Genomic DNA, 15,306 nt, shown 5'->3' on the forward strand with positions numbered 1-15,306 from the left:
TCCCGTCCGCTTTATGCAATTACAGAAAGTCCCGATGATCTAGATGTGCTCACGCCAAACCACTTTCTCAATGGAGCCCCGAAAGCTGCATTCGACGAGCCAGATGTGCGCATCTCCGGGTGAACCTACTTAGTCGATGGCAGCGGCTGTGTCAAATGAAGCAGGCGTTTTGGAGAAAATGGAGCACGGCGTATCTTTCGATTCTTCAGGAGCGGAGCAAGTGGCGGTCATCGTCCCCATACATCAAGCTAGGAGCGCTCGTCATGATCAAGGAGGAAACGCTGCCACCATTAAGGTGGCCGCTTGGCCGCCTTGAGAGCGTCATCCCAGGAAAAGATGGAACCATCAGAGTAGCCGTCATCCGCACTCAAAAAGGCCTTTTCAAGAGGGCCGTCGGAAAAATAGCGGTTCTGCCCCTTCAGGATGGATCTGTTGATAGCCTTTGCCTTCCAACGGGGGGTGAATGTTCGGAGCAGAACCCAGCCGATTAGCTTCTTGCCAAATAGCACCTAATTCTTGGCCTTCAGCCGCTTATTTTGTTTGTTACTTATGTCTATGTAACTCATTTGTTTGTTAAAGCTTTGCGCTTGCTTGCCCTGCTAAACGCTCTCTGCCAGCTCGCTCTTCGCTATCTCCGCTTTGCGTCTGCCTACCGACGACGGCCGAGCGAAGCTGCGCTTAGCGATCGGAGCGGCAATGTAAAGGGCAGGCAAGCCACACTTGCAATTTGGATGTCACGCATTCAAGAACATATCGTAATTTTATTTCTGCGCCGAGTTTTATTTAATTCGAAATAATTAGTCGGCCGATTGGGGATATAAAACATTATCTCCACAGAGACATTGAAAAGTTTCCATGACATTCAGTCCGACCGACCGTCTGGCCTCTGGGATTTAATTAGTTTCATCGGCTAAATCAGCATCTAATTGCGACGACACCGGTGTCAACCGCGACAGCGACATCTGTGGACGACATTTGGGGACGGCGCCGCGTGTCCAACTAATTAGCAGCTATCGGCTTTTGTTTCCTAGTGTTCCATGAAGGGGGCATATAAAACCGAAATGAGGCGCAGTAAAGCACTTAGTTGATCGACGATCGTTAGCCGCCGAGTTAGCAAGATGAGCTGTGAGGTGCACTACAACGCCGCCTCGCGCACTTGGTTCGGACCGCGTGGCAAGGACTTCTACGGCCCTGAGATGACCCTGGGCGAGGTCATCATGCGCGTGCTCCAGATCAACGCCGACCAGGTGATGCAGCACTGCGACCCCACCGGCGAGGAGCTTACCGGTGCCCAGCTGGCCCAGCAGAGTGCACGGATAGCCCAGGCCTTCAAGCGGCTGGGCCTGTATCGGGGCGATGTTATCGGTATATCGGCGAACAACACGACCTATCTGACCAGCGTGGTCATAGCGGCCCTGCTCCGAGGAATACCGATAAATCCACTGCATCCGGAGCTCGCAGAAGGTAAGTTTGGGAGTGGAAACTGATCTGAAATCAAATTCACAAGTGAAAAATGATCGTAACTTGAAAGAAATATGATGAAACTGGTGTTCCCTTTCTTGTATTTCTATCTTCAGAGACGGTCAAGTACATGTATGACATAACAGAACCCAAGTTGATATTCTGCGATGTGGAGAACTATCCCACAATCCAGGCGGTCAATCAGAGATTAGTCACTCCTGCCACCATCTACCTGTTGAATGGACGGCTTGAGGGAGTGCGAGACGTCAGCGAACTGCTCAACGAAGATGAATCCATCACAGCAGCAGCGTGAGTTGTACAATCCAATATTCACACTGATCTCTTAACTGAATTCTGTAGATATGTGCCCTGTCCCAAGCTCCATGGCGATCACACGGCCTTCATTGTGTGCTCCTCCGGCACGACGGGAATGCCCAAGGGAGTGACCCGCTCACATCGGAGTTTGCTCTGCAACTGCAAGAAGTAAGCAGACGGATTCACCCCATATAATTCCCAAATCTAACGCTTCGGTCCCCTTTTAGTCCCAATACATACACTAGGGACAGCATTCTGCTGTCCTTTAGTCCTTTGTACTGGATATCCGGGACGATTATCCTGCTGGCCTCGCTGCTGAATGGATTCCGGCGCATTATCACCAATCGACCCTATAGTGTGGACTACTTGCTCCAGCTGGTGGCCACCCATCGGGTGACCTTCCTCTTCCTGGCCTCCCACCAGATCGCACTGCTCTCCAAGCACGACAGCGACTTTGAGAAGCTGAAAGCCCAGCTGGAATCCGTTCGAGTGCTGATCGGTGCCGGATCGAAGGTTTGCAAGGCCGTCTTCCGGCGCATGTACGAGCTGATCGGCAACCAGAGGTTCATTATCGGCTACGGCCTCTCAGAGATGGGAGGACTAAGCAAGAACGTCGGCGGTCCGCTCGGCTGCGAGGGCAAGGTAATGCGGAATGTGGAGCTGCGCGTCGTGGACAAACTAAAGATGCCACTGGGCATCAACGAGGTGGGGATCATATACGCCCGCCTGCGCTATCACTGGGAGGGCTTCTACCGCAATCCGGAGGCAACCGCGCGGACACTCAGCCCCGATGTCAGCGAGGCCTCTGTGTTCGGGGCGCCCGATTTGGTGGACACCAACCTCACGGCCTGTGCTGTGGTGCGAACAGCCAGTCAATGTCTGAAGGCGGATCAGATAAGGAGCATTGTGGAGCGGCACTTGAGCGGCGCCTATCACATCAGGGGCGGCGTCTTCTTTGTCGGGAGTCTGCCCAAGACATCCAACGATAAGTTGCAGCGACGCAAGGTCCTGGGTCTGATACAGCAGTTGGGAATCGAGGCTGAATAAAGTTTGATCCTAGACGGTTGACACTGTGTTTTCTGTGCGGAAGAAAGCCTTCGTAAATCAGCTTGGAACCACTGTGCGAGTACCGAAGCTTAGCTTAGACTAATGCCGATCACTCGTACTCTATGAATTTTAATAGAGATTCAAATTGCAAATGCAGCAGCCAATTCCCTTGGACGACACTGTAGCCCTTCTGCCCCGTGCCCCCGGCATCCGAGCCATCGCAATGACAAGCAATTTGTTATTTGTGGCACTCCTGTGGCTCCTCCTGCAAGTCGAACAGATATTCTACATAAAATGAATTGAAAAATTAAAATTTCAATATGCTGTGGGCATTGGGCAATGGGCGATGGGCAAAACATACATATTTTATTGGATGCTGTTTTGGGTCGGGTCGGACTTTCGATTCGGCTCCAGTTGGAACATTTTCGACATTTGACAAATGCCGAAATAAAATGCTCGACAAAACACGATTCAATTTGCTTTAAACTCATCCCTTTTACATCCCCGTTTGGATAGGAGCAGCAGTAATAGCATCAGTTAGAACCACTGTCTCTGTCTGTGCTGCGTCCGCAGCTATCCATACTGTCCTGTCGGATCTGTCCGTCCTGTGGGGGTGGAGGTGACAGTCGGCTAAGCCGTAAAGTAGAGCCCCGGCACATGGTCCAGTCCGCTCCGGTCTGAAATCGGTTCGGTTGTGGCCGTCCGTCTGCATTTTTCATCTAATGCGGATTATCCAGGGGCTTTGCAAACTGCACCCAAGGTATAAATTGGTGTGCCAGGGATTTGCATGACCAACAACTAGCTGTACGAGTATGAATGAGCTGCAGAGTGAGTGAATTAATGGAGAGGAGCTCAAGGCTCGGCACACAATTGCTTAACAATTTCCGGTTACAGGAGGAAGGCAAAGGAGGTCAATGTCCCTCCCTCTCCCTCTCTCTCTCTCTCTCTCTCATCCCATCTTTTTTTCCTTCATTCTTGTCTTTAATCCATATGCAGAACGGAATGAATATGAATACCCATTCGAGTGTTTCTATGAACCGAAGTTTGGGCATTCGCTCAATGATTCGTCAATTCCAAGGGACACATTTACAAATTCGACAAAATCGACTGCATAAATGGCTCTGATGCTGCATCAGTACGCTTGTTCCATCCATAAATTTTTGTGTTGGATTTTGAATACGTCTTTTTGGATAAAAATTAAAATTTGACGAAGCAGAAGAATGCGTCAATGGAATTTGTGAAAATAAAACGTTTGGCTGGGTGTTTTATAGAGAAATTAAATTCAAATTGAAATCGCTGACCAGAATGTAAGCCATATTCAATAATACCAGCATTTCAGCAAACTGAAGTCAGGGCTCATAATAAAAAGGAAACGCTTTATGCAAGCGCTTTAATGTTTCATCAAGGATATCCGCAGCATATGCAATAATATGTAAACAAGGAAAACAATGCCTGCAACTTCCACAATACTCATAACTGTACCACGGGAGTGGAGAGACGAACCCAGCCCAGTCCAACCCGATTCGGGACATAGCCCTGTTTGTATTTTTTGTTTTTTTTTTTTTTGTGGCCCATAATTAAACAAGAATATTCTGTACTCTGGGTGGATCTGGGCAGGGTGAGAGCGCTATATAGTCCCGCATATGCCGCGGCGCATGTCCTGTGCCGCAGCGCCCCAGTACGTGTCCTGCCTCGATCGCTGTCGCACATCTGCCGTGCGTTGATTTCGCCTCAGACCCTCAGAGCCTTAGAGCCCTCAGAGGGTTGAAAAGTGGTGGAAACTATTGCGACCGTTACTTTCAACAGTGCCCACTCCCTGGGTACGTGGACACACTGACACACACACACACCGGGATGATGTGAAGCGCGGATGCAAAAGTCCGCGCTTCACAGCTTCGACGCAAAGTTTCAGAGGAAGGAGAGGGTGGAGCGGCGTGATCAGGAGACGCAGTGCTCCCCTCAACACGATGCGCCGAAAAGGAAGCTGGACAAGCCGACGAGGAGCTCGCCGAAGCGGAGAAACAATATGAGTGGCCATCCCACGTTGCAGTCCCGCGAACAACCGGCAAGGAAGACCGAATCAGCTGCACCTACCGAAGGTGAATGGGAGAAGGTGAAGAGCAGAGCGCACGCCCGGAAGCCAAGGCCCCGTCCGGATGTTATTATCATCGAGCCAAAAGGGGAAATGACTTACGCGGAGATCCTTAACCTCGTCACCCGCAACCAGAGCGAGAAGATGAAGAAGGTCGGCGAGGTGCTCTTCTATTGGAGCTCAAAGACGCCTCGAAGGAGACCGCGCAGCTGCTTCGCGAGGACATAGGCACTGTCCTAGGAGGCAAGGCGGAGGCGCGAGCCCTCACCCAGCAGACGAGGCTAGAGATGCTCGACTTGGATGAGATGGCTACCTCGGAGGACGTGAGGAAGGCCTTCAGCGAGCAAATGGGGATTACACTCGATGTGGACGCCATTAAGAGTTTGCGCCCAGGCTTTGGTGGTACCCAGCGGGCTATTATTTGCCTGCCGGCGACCCTTGCAACGAAGGCGCTATCCGTTGGTAAGGTTAAAGTGGCATGGTCCGTCTGCCGCATACGGTAGCGAAATCTGCCGTTAAAGTGCTTCAGGTGCCTTGAGGTCGGCCACGTTGCACTTAATTGCTAAAGCTCTGTAGACAGAAGCGGGTGGTGCTTCCGCTGTGGGTCTGAGGAGCACAAGATAAGCGACTGCCACAATGAGGCAAAATGCTTCCTTTGTGTCGGAAAGGGCAAGCCCCACTCACACGTAGCTGGTAGCCACAGGTGCCCCATGGCACCCAAAGAGAAGGCAAGTCAAAACGCTGGACATGGTTAGGTTTTACCAAATAAACCTAAACCATTGCGAGGCTGCCAGAGATCTGCTCTCTCAGTCGGTGCGTGAAATGAGATCGGACGTTGCAATAATTAGCGAACCATACATTTCCCCCGAGGATGGATTCTGGGTCCAAAGCTCCTCAGGAAAAGCAGCAATATGGGCTTGCGGTAAGCCTCCTCTGCGGCCCTCAGTGTGCGCTGAGTTCCGACATTTCGTCAGGGCAAAACTGGGGAACTTATGGATTTACAGCTGCTATCTCCCCCCAAGCTTGAGCCGTCATAGCTTCGCTGCGGCGATGGACGAATTGGCCGACGACGCCAGGCACCACAAACCAAATGTAATTGCTGGCGACTTCAATGCTTGGGCCCAGGAGTGGGGCAGTGACATCTCCAGAAGCAGCAGTTCGGACGCCATATACAAGGGACACGCACTGCTTGAGGCCTTCGCTGCGTTGGACGTAGCATTGTTGAATCAGGGGACCGCGAATACCTTCAACAGGGTGGTGGCTCTGGGTCAGTCATCGACCTTACATTCGCCTCTAGCAGCCTTTCCCCTCTGTCCACCTGGCGCCTGGGGAACCACTATACGGCCAGCGACCACGAGGCAGTGGTGTTCTCGATAGGCGGAGAAGGTGGTTGCAGACTGACCAGGGCAACGCAGACAAGCCGGAGAGCAGCCTACAATCCCGAATCAATGCGGATTCCAAGGTTCTTGGCAAGAGGCCATTCAAGGGTAAGCAATCGCCGACCTATTGGTGGAATGACGAGATCCAGGAGGCCAGACGCACTTGCCTGTCAGCTAGAAGGCGATATCAACGGGCTCGCAGAAGGAGTGGCACTAGCTGGCCAAGGCTACAGGCGGAGTACTGCGGAGCTAGAAAAGCCCTAAAGAACGCCATCAAGGAGAGCAAGAGGGAGTGCTTCCTGCAGCTTTGCGACTCAGCCGAGAAGGATCCGTGGGGACGTGCCTACAAGACGGTCATGAAGCGAATTCATGGCAGCAACGCGGGGTCGCCGTCTGACCCAGACCAGTTGCGGACGATTGTTGAGGCATTGTTCCCATCCGGGGCTCACGGTCTTGCCAGCACTGCCGTCGCACACCAGCCTGCATACTCGGTCGAACCGGTCACGGAGGACGAAATCGTCGCCCTGGCCCAAAGCTTAAAGGCCAAGAAGGCTCCAGGCCCTGATGGAATCCCCAACCGTGCGGTAAAACTGGCGATGGCATACAACCCGCACGAGTTTGCTAAGGCATTCACGCAGTGCCTGCGGGAAGGACTATTTCCGCCGCAGTGGAAGTTGAAACACCTGGTGCTCTTGCCAAAGCCAGAAAAGCCGCCGGACGATCCCTCCTCGTTTCGACCGATTTGCTTAATCGACTCGCTGGGGAAGACTCTGGAACAGATAATCCGTAGAAGACTAGACAACGCCGTCGAGGATGCTGGGGGACTTTCACCAAACCAATACGGCTTCAGGAGTGGGAGGTCAACGGTGGACGCCATAGGCAGGGTAGTTGACATAGCCTCCAAGGCAGTGGAGGGAACTCGATGGAAGGGCGGCAAGAAGGAATACTGCCTGATTGTCACCCTAGACATCAGGAACGCCTTCAATACGGTGAAGTGGGAGTGCATCCTGGACTCACTTAACCGGCGCGGTGTACCCCAATACTTTCAGGCAATCGTAAGGAGCTACTTCGCGGGGAGACTGCTGGAGTATAATACGGAGGCCGGCGCGCAGACTCACGGCATAACGGTAGGAGTTCCCCAAGGATCAGTGATGGGTCCCCTATTATGGAACATTGCCTACGATGGAGTCATGAGATTAGCTCTTCCAGGCGGATGTCAGCTAACCTGCTACGCAGATGATGTCGCCCTGACGGTGGTGGCCAAGCACCTGGACGTCGTCGAAGCAAATTGTGACACCGCAATCCAGCTGATTGCAGACTGGCTCCGCTCTGCGGGACTAGAGATAGCCGCTCATAAAACCGAGGCAGTATTGGTGAGCACCCGTTCGACTGTGGAGACCGCTCACATCAGGGTTGGCGACCAGAGACTATCGTCGAAACGAGCCATTCGGTATCTGGGCGTGATGATCGACACCAGGCTCAGTTTCCGTGAACACCTAAGCTACGTCCAGGAGAAAGCGGCAAACACGAGTCGGGCGCTGTTCCGAATACTGTTGAACACCCGTGGCCCGAAGCAGGAGAGGAGGATTCTGCTGACCAGTGTAGTCCGCTCAGCCATGACCTACGCAGCAGACGTATGGGCGGATGGAATTAAAGTTGCCAGCTACGCTAGGGGCGTAAAAGCCACTCATCGCCTCTACGCGCTCCGGATCTGCTGCGGCTTTCGGACCATATCCGACGACGCTGCCCTAGTCCTGGCGGGTGTCCTTCCAATTGACCTTCTGGTGCTTGAGGAGAGGTCCGTGGCCGAGGCCATCCGGGCCGGCGCGGCAAGGAGAGACGCGCGCAAGCAGGCCCGTGAAGGAAGCCTCAGAGCATGGCAAAGCCGCTGGGACGGCTCTGATAAAGGACGGTGGACACACCGCCTGATTCCGGATGTCCGATATTGGATCGGCAGGCGACACGGTGTGGTCAATTTCCATTCCACACAGCTTCTGAGCGGACACGGCTGCTTCAGCCATTACCTTTGGAGGTTCGGCCACGAGAACTCGCCGAACTGCTCGTGGTGCGGCGACGCCACTGAAGACGCTGAGCACATCATTTTTCAATGTGGGCGCTTCTCACTTATTAGGGAGGAGTTGTGGCGAGCCGCCGGCGGGCAGCTCACGCCGAACAACCTGATCGAGAAGATTGTGGAAGACCCCATGGTATGGTCGGCCTGGAGCAACTTTGCAGCCGGCGCCATGAAGGAGCTGCGTAGGTGCGAGCGCCGAAGGAACGAGAGTGGCTAGGAGGAACCATGGTCCCTGCGAAGCAATGCTTTGCGGCCGTCCCGCAGAGACCCGGAACTTCCTGCCGGTCTCTCCAACTCAATACAGCTCCCTGTCTAGCTTTAGTTAAGTCCCAGGCTTATAAAATTTAATAAAATTAAGAGTTAATACAGAAAAAAAAAAAAAAAAAAAAAAAACACCTGGATGAAAGCAGTATTGCTATCGGCATTGGTCGAGGAATTTCGAGAGTGTGGAGCAAACAGATATACAGATGCTTTTTTTCTTTGAGTGCTCGAACATCTTTCGCATAATTCTGCCCCTATTATTGGTGGGGAGTGTGGAGATGGCCACTTGCGCCGCAACAATTGTGCTGCCTGCGAACCGCTTTAGAATTTGGAACAGAAACCGCAACAATGCAGAAGGAAGTATACCTGCCTGCCTAGAACCACACGTGCATCTAATGTGTGGTCGTCTCTTGTCGTTTCCCCAAAGAGTTACGTAGAGTGGTCATCTTTATATCCGGGATATGGCTGTGTTTGTCAGCTCCTTTTTATACCCGATACTCAAAATGAGTATTGGGGTATATTAGATTTGTGGTAAAAGTGGATGTGTGTAACGTCCAGAAGGAATCGTTTCCGACCCCATAAAGTATATATATTTGTAGTGTATTGACACTCAGACTTAAGCACGCGTTGTCTTCAAGATTCTCTTTTATTCTATATCCCTTGGATGGTGTGACCGTATATAGATATTAATTTAATACCTAACACGCCTCTCCTTAGATGTTTAATATACATGTCATTTACAAATCTATTTTCTTATAACAATTTGATTTGTGTACTTAATCTAATTAGCGTATATAAAATTTATGTGATTTCGTATTTTTCTTTCTTCTTAATCTGTTTAGTATTTGTTTCAGTGTTTAATTTGTACATAATTTGATTTCATAATTCCTTTCTTTATATTATTTTATTGTTAAATACGCTTTACTACCTTCCCTGCCTCACGTGGTCTCAACTCTCTCCTGGTGGGTGTTGGTTGAGAAACTATTTGTTCATTGTTGGTTTTGGAATTGTCATCTACTGAACAATTGCTTTCGACATCAGGTGTTTTCGCATTAGGCGATGTATGATTGTTAGTGCTTTGGTTTCTAATTTGATCCAGGTGACGTTTTATTTCTCTGTTATTGTTCGCCAAAATACAACAATACGAACGCGGGCCCAGTTGTTGTTTTACAGTTGCCTGAGTCCAGCTTGCTTTGTTAGGATTTTTGTAGTCCCTAACCATAACTTTTTGACCCTTTAAAAATTCTGTGCTTCGTCTACCTTTGTGATTTACAACACACTCAGTCTGTTTTTTATTTATTATGCTTTCGACCGTAGGTGGTTTTAACAACGAAAATCTTGTTTTTAGTGTACGACCAAAAAATAATTTAGCAGGAGATTCGCCCGTAGTACAATGAATCGTATTTCGGTAATCGATCAAAAATCTATTTAAAATTGTATTAAAATCTTGTCTTTCATTAGCCTTTATGTTTGCATATAGTGATTTCTTAACAGTCTTTACAAAATTTTCTGCTTGACCATTATTCGCTGGATGTCCTGGAGCAGTAAAAATGTGATTAACACCATTGTTTTTCATAAACGTTTTAAAATCATCAGAAGTAAACTGTCGTCCATTGTCACTAACTAACACGTCTGGTAAACCATATCGACAAAATACTTCTCTAAGCTTGTTGATAGTAAACAATGAAGTTATTTCCTTCGTTTTGAATACTTCTGCCCATTTTGTATAAGAATCTATAATAACCAATAAATGAAAACCTCTAATTGGTCCTGCAAAGTCTATGTGTACTCGACTCCAAGCCTTTCCTGTGGATTTCCACGGTATTAACAGACTCTTTTCTGGACTTGATTGTAGTTCCTGACAAGGAATACAATCTCGAATTAATTTCTCAATTTCAGAATCCATGCAAGGCCACCACACATAAGAACGTGCTAACATTTTGGTTTTTACTATTCCCAAATGCGATGCATGAAATTCTGCTAAAATAGCTTGTCTCAGTTTGGTTGGAATTACTACTCTGTGTCCCCATAAGATACAATCATATTCCACTGAAAGTTCATTTGTTTTAGAGATGTAGGCAGAAAACTCGCTGCCTTTTAATCTTGTCTTCGAACCAGTGTTAATTGACTCACAAACTTTTGATAATATTGGGTCACGTCGTGTTTCACGAGCTATTTCTTTGAAGCTAATTTTGAACACCTTTTCGGACTGTATAAAATGTATGTAATTATAGTCTTCGTTTGGTACAGCCGTTTCCCATTGAGGCATTCTTGAGAGTCCATCTGCTATATTTAAGGTCCCCTTTATGTGTTCAACTGTATATTGAAAACCTGACAAAGTCAGTGCCCATCTTTGCATTCGTGCAGAGGCCATCAATGGAAGTCCTTTCAGGTCTCCAAATATGCTTAGTAATGGTTTGTGATCTGTTCGAAGGATGAACTTGTTTCCTAAAAGATACTGTCTTAATTTACTCACACAGAACACTATAGCCAGGGCCTCTTTCTCGATTGTACTGTAATTATGCTCGCTTTTGGATAATGCTCTTGATACAAATGCTATTGGTTTGATATCTTCATTGCATTTATGTGATAAAACACCTGAAACTGCATGACTGCTAGCATCAGTCGTTAATACTAACGGTTGATCTGGGTTGTAGTGAACTAAAACTTGTTCAGAAGTTACTTCTTTCTTTACCTCTTCATATGCACTCTGACATTCGCGTGTCCAATTAAATTTGGTATTTTTCTTTAATAATGCATATAAAGGACTCATTATCTGAGCGAAATTATTGATAAACTTTGAATAATAATTTACCATGCCTATGAAAGCTCTAAGCTGTGATACGTTTTCCGGAGCCGGTGCAAACAATACACTCGCAACTCTATCATTGTTTTTGCTCAGTCCTATCCTGTCAATTGAAAATCCTAGGTAACAAATTTTGGATTTAAAGAACTCACATTTCTTGTCATTTAATTTAAGTCCAACTGATTTCGGTTTTCTAAGTACAGCTTTTAGGTTTGAAATATGTTCTTGAAGATCTCGTCCTGTAACTGTTATGTCATCTTGATAAACCACAACTCCTCGCATACCCTGAAACAACCCTTCCATTGTTTTTTGAAAAATAGCTGCTGCAGTTTTTATACCAAATGGTAAGAGTTTAACTTTCAATAGTCCAATATGTGTGCTCCAAGTACACAAATTTTGAGATTGCTCATCTAAATTTAGCTGATTGTAAGCATTTGACAGGTCAAGTTTTGAATACAGTGTACCCCCTTCAAGCGCTGCAAAAATGTCGTCTATTCGAGGTAGTGGATACTTTACGTCGACTAAAGACCGGTTTAATGTAACCTTATAGTCACCACAAATTCGTATGTCACCGTTTGGTTTTAAAATCGGTACCAAAGGTGTTGCCCATTCAGAACTAACAACTTGCTCTAAAATTCCATCATCTATGAATTTTCGTAACTGCACTTCAATCTTTTCTTTCCATGCTAATGGTACTGACCTAGGCTTGAAAAATATTGGTTTTGCATCTTCTTTTAATAGTAACGATATCGTATTCGTAGTATATGAACCTAAACGAGGCTCAAAAACTTCAGCAAACTCCGATTTAATCTGTTCTGTAATTACAGAATTTGGTTCATTTACGTACACATTGTTCACCTGCATTAACTCAAAATTAAAAGCTCTCAAAAATGTTCTACCTAGCAAAGGTGGACTCACTGCATTGGTTACAACAACAACAATTTGTTTTTTTAGACCTCGATATTCGATCGTTGCATCGTACTCACCAATAACTTTGATTGAATCTCCATTGTAATCTACATATGGAACTAGACATTTTCTAAGTGGTCTGCTGGTATTTAAGCTTTCGTAAAATGTTTTTGGAACCAATGTGCACGGTGCACCAGTGTCGCAAGCAATTTTCGTTATGTTTCCATCAATTTTTACAGGTAAATAATATACTCCATTAGTTGAGGTTGTATCAACGCTATAGATAGAAAAGTTATAATTATCATTATCAAAATTATTATCAGAATAGGTGTCATGTTTTGTTTGAGATACATAATTTACGGATTTTTTTGATTTATTTTTACAAATGCTCGCCAAGTGACCTATTTTTCCACAGCTGTGACATTTGCATGCCTTATACTTGCAATTGTTTGAGTTATGATTTCGCCAGCCACAGTGTGTGCATGGCTGCTGCTTCTTTTCTCTGCCAGCGTCGCAGTCGTTTTCGCCGTCGCCGTCACCGTCGCTTCTGCCGCCTCTGTAACTCACGTTTCGGTTGCCCTTGAAATGACTTCTGCCGTTGCTCTTTGCTTGATCTCTGTTCTCGCCTCTTTGCCTCTGCCATTGACTAGTCCCGTTCTTTTGATGCATGTAGTTGACGTTGTGTTCTGTCTTCCTTGTGCTGATCTTCGTCTCCATGATCATCGCCTTTTTGAGTGCATCAGCCAGAGTTAGATTTTCGTCTTCTTCACATATTCTTTCATATATAGGGTTGGGAAGGCTCATCACAAATTGGTTTAATACAAACGCTTCCAGATTTGAGCCAAATTTGCATTCCAATGCCAATTGTTTAACTCGAGCATACCACTCCGCTACAGTCTCATCTTCACTTTTTGTGGACATGTGAAATTTTTTTCTTTCTCTGAATATGAGTGTAGGTGGTGTGTAGTGTGTTTTTAAAATTTCACATAATTCTTTGTATGCTTTTGATACGGGGGATACCGGATTGCACAAACTATGTAGTACAGTGTAAGCCGCTGTACCGATCGACTTCAACAAAACTGCCTTTTTTGTGTTTTCCTCTTTCACATTCAATTCGCACAAATGTATGTCGAATTTTTCCTTCCAAATGCAGAACGTTTCTTGGTGTGGCGAAAACTCAGCAATTGTTGCCATTTGATAGAATGTTGGTGCTTCATTTTTCGTCATGTTGCTATTCATATATTATATGCACTTTTAACATGTGTATGTATATTAATACGTTTTATTTTATCCTCGTCGCCAATTATGTGGTGTATTGACACTCAGACTTAAGCACGCGTTGTCTTCAAGATTCTCTTTTATTCTATATCCCTTGGATGGTGTGACCGTATATAGATATTAATATAATACCTAACAATATTCTTGATCAGCATCAATAGCCGAGTCGATTGAGCCCTGTCTGTCTGTCCGTCCGTCCGTCTGTCCGTCTGTCCGTCCGTCCGTCTGTCCGTTCCCTTCAGCGCCTAGTGCTCAAAGACTATAAGAGCTAGAGCAACGATGTTTTGGATCCAGACTTCTGTGATATGTCACTGCTACAAAAATATTTTAAAACTTCGCCCCGCCCACTTCCGCCCCCACAAAGGGCGAAAATCTGTGGCATCCACAAATTCGAAGATACGAAGAAAACTGAAAACGCAGAATCGTAGAGGATGACTATATGTTCTAGAGTGTAAAATCTGAACCAGATCGTATAATTATCATAGCCAGAATCAATAAAACAATTTCATTCTTTCTCGCTCTGTCTCTCTCTAAAACACAGGTTTCATGGTCGGTTTTGCCAATTGCAAAATATGAGTTCAAGGATCTCAGAACCTATAAGAGCCAGAGCAACCAAATTTTGTATCCACACTCCTGTGATATCGGACCTTGACCATTTTGTGTCACAATTTCGCCACACCCCCTTCCGACCCCCGCAAAGGACGAAAATCTGGGGCATCCACAAATCTCAGAGACTATTAAGGCTAGAGTAACCAAATTTGGTATCCGCACTTCTGTTAGATCTCACTATAAAACGTACATCTCAGAATTTCGCCCCACCCCCTTCCGCCCACACAAAGAACGAGAATCTGTTGCATCCACAATATTGCACATTCGAGAAAACTAAAAACGCAGAATCATAGAGAATGACCATATCTATCCGGTTGCTGAATCTGGATCAGACCGGATAATTTGTATAGCCAAAAGCAAGAAATCAATTTGCAGTGGCTACGCAGCACCCGACGTCACGCTCAGACTGATTTTCTGTCTCTCTCGCACGCACTCTTTGTCGTGTCGTTTAATATTCGCGGCGTCTGCCGGAGGAGAGCCATACTGACTAAGTACGGAGTACTATGTACTATGGACTATGGACTATGGACTGTGGACTATGGACTATGGACTATGGATTCCACACACCTCCCATTGGAGGACTGTGCATACATTAACACCCGAGTACTCGAGCATTTATTGAGCATTTTTATGCGATTTATCTACTCAATGCGCACGAGCGTGTCCTGGCTGGCAATGAGGCATAAGTTCTTGATTTCACGCACTTTTGATTGATGGCAAAGGACTGTGGGCTTTTATTTCTCAAAAAATGGCAAAAACACACAAAATTGGAATCGACTTCGATATGTACAAGCTGCGGGCCCCCAAAAAAGATAATCCCACACAATAGAATCCAGCTGTGTGCGGTGAGTGGGTGGCTAGGAGGTGTGAAAAAAGTAAGCTCGATAAGAGTCTGAATGGGAAAAAGGTGCATCTCCATCTCGGGTTCGGGAGAGTCTTAAGGCATTTAAAGCGGTCTTACATCCGGGAGTAGATAAGCCAAAAGGAGCCAAGGGAAATCGAATGCAAGAGACGGCCAAAGGGACTCGAATACTGTATGCCCTGTCCGAGCAGAACTTATGGCCTATAGGCCATG

The 15,306-nt window shown here is 46.9% G+C and overlaps 1 protein-coding gene across 2 annotated transcripts; it reads left to right on the plus strand.

Annotated features, from left to right (window-relative positions):
* The first annotated feature begins 859 nt into the window (after positions 1-859).
* Positions 860-5,436, plus strand: LOC117190986 (probable 4-coumarate--CoA ligase 3). 2 transcript variants are annotated; one of them, XM_033395966.1, is made up of 6 exons: positions 860-1,464; positions 1,578-1,770; positions 1,822-1,944; positions 2,004-2,647; positions 4,934-4,936; positions 5,078-5,436. In XM_033395966.1, exons 1-6 carry the CDS (start codon positions 1,119-1,121, stop codon positions 5,416-5,418), a joined length of 1,650 nt encoding a protein of 549 aa, XP_033251857.1. In that variant the 5' UTR covers positions 860-1,118; the 3' UTR covers positions 5,419-5,436. The 2 variants fall into 2 exon arrangements, with proteins under 2 accessions (XP_033251857.1, XP_033251858.1); XM_033395967.1 differs by lacking the exons at positions 4,934-4,936; positions 5,078-5,436 and having other exon boundaries at positions 1,067-1,464; positions 2,004-2,842.
* The last annotated feature ends 9,870 nt before the right edge of the window (positions 5,437-15,306 follow it).

Source organism: Drosophila miranda (assembly GCF_003369915.1).
Source record: "Drosophila miranda strain MSH22 chromosome Y unlocalized genomic scaffold, D.miranda_PacBio2.1 Contig_Y1_pilon, whole genome shotgun sequence".
NCBI lineage: Eukaryota > Metazoa > Arthropoda > Insecta > Diptera > Drosophilidae > Drosophila > Drosophila miranda.

Excerpts from the sequence above, each read along its gene's own strand:
- LOC117190986 (XM_033395966.1), top strand. The coding sequence starts at position 1,119 with ATGAGCTGTGAGGTGCACTACAACGCCGCCTCGCGCACTTGGTTCGGA. Across the intron at positions 1,771-1,821 it reads GAATCCATCACAGCAGCAGC|ATATGTGCCCTGTCCCAAGC; the intron begins GTGAGTTGTACA and ends TGAATTCTGTAG. Across the intron at positions 1,945-2,003 it reads TTGCTCTGCAACTGCAAGAA|TCCCAATACATACACTAGGG; the intron begins GTAAGCAGACGG and ends GTCCCCTTTTAG.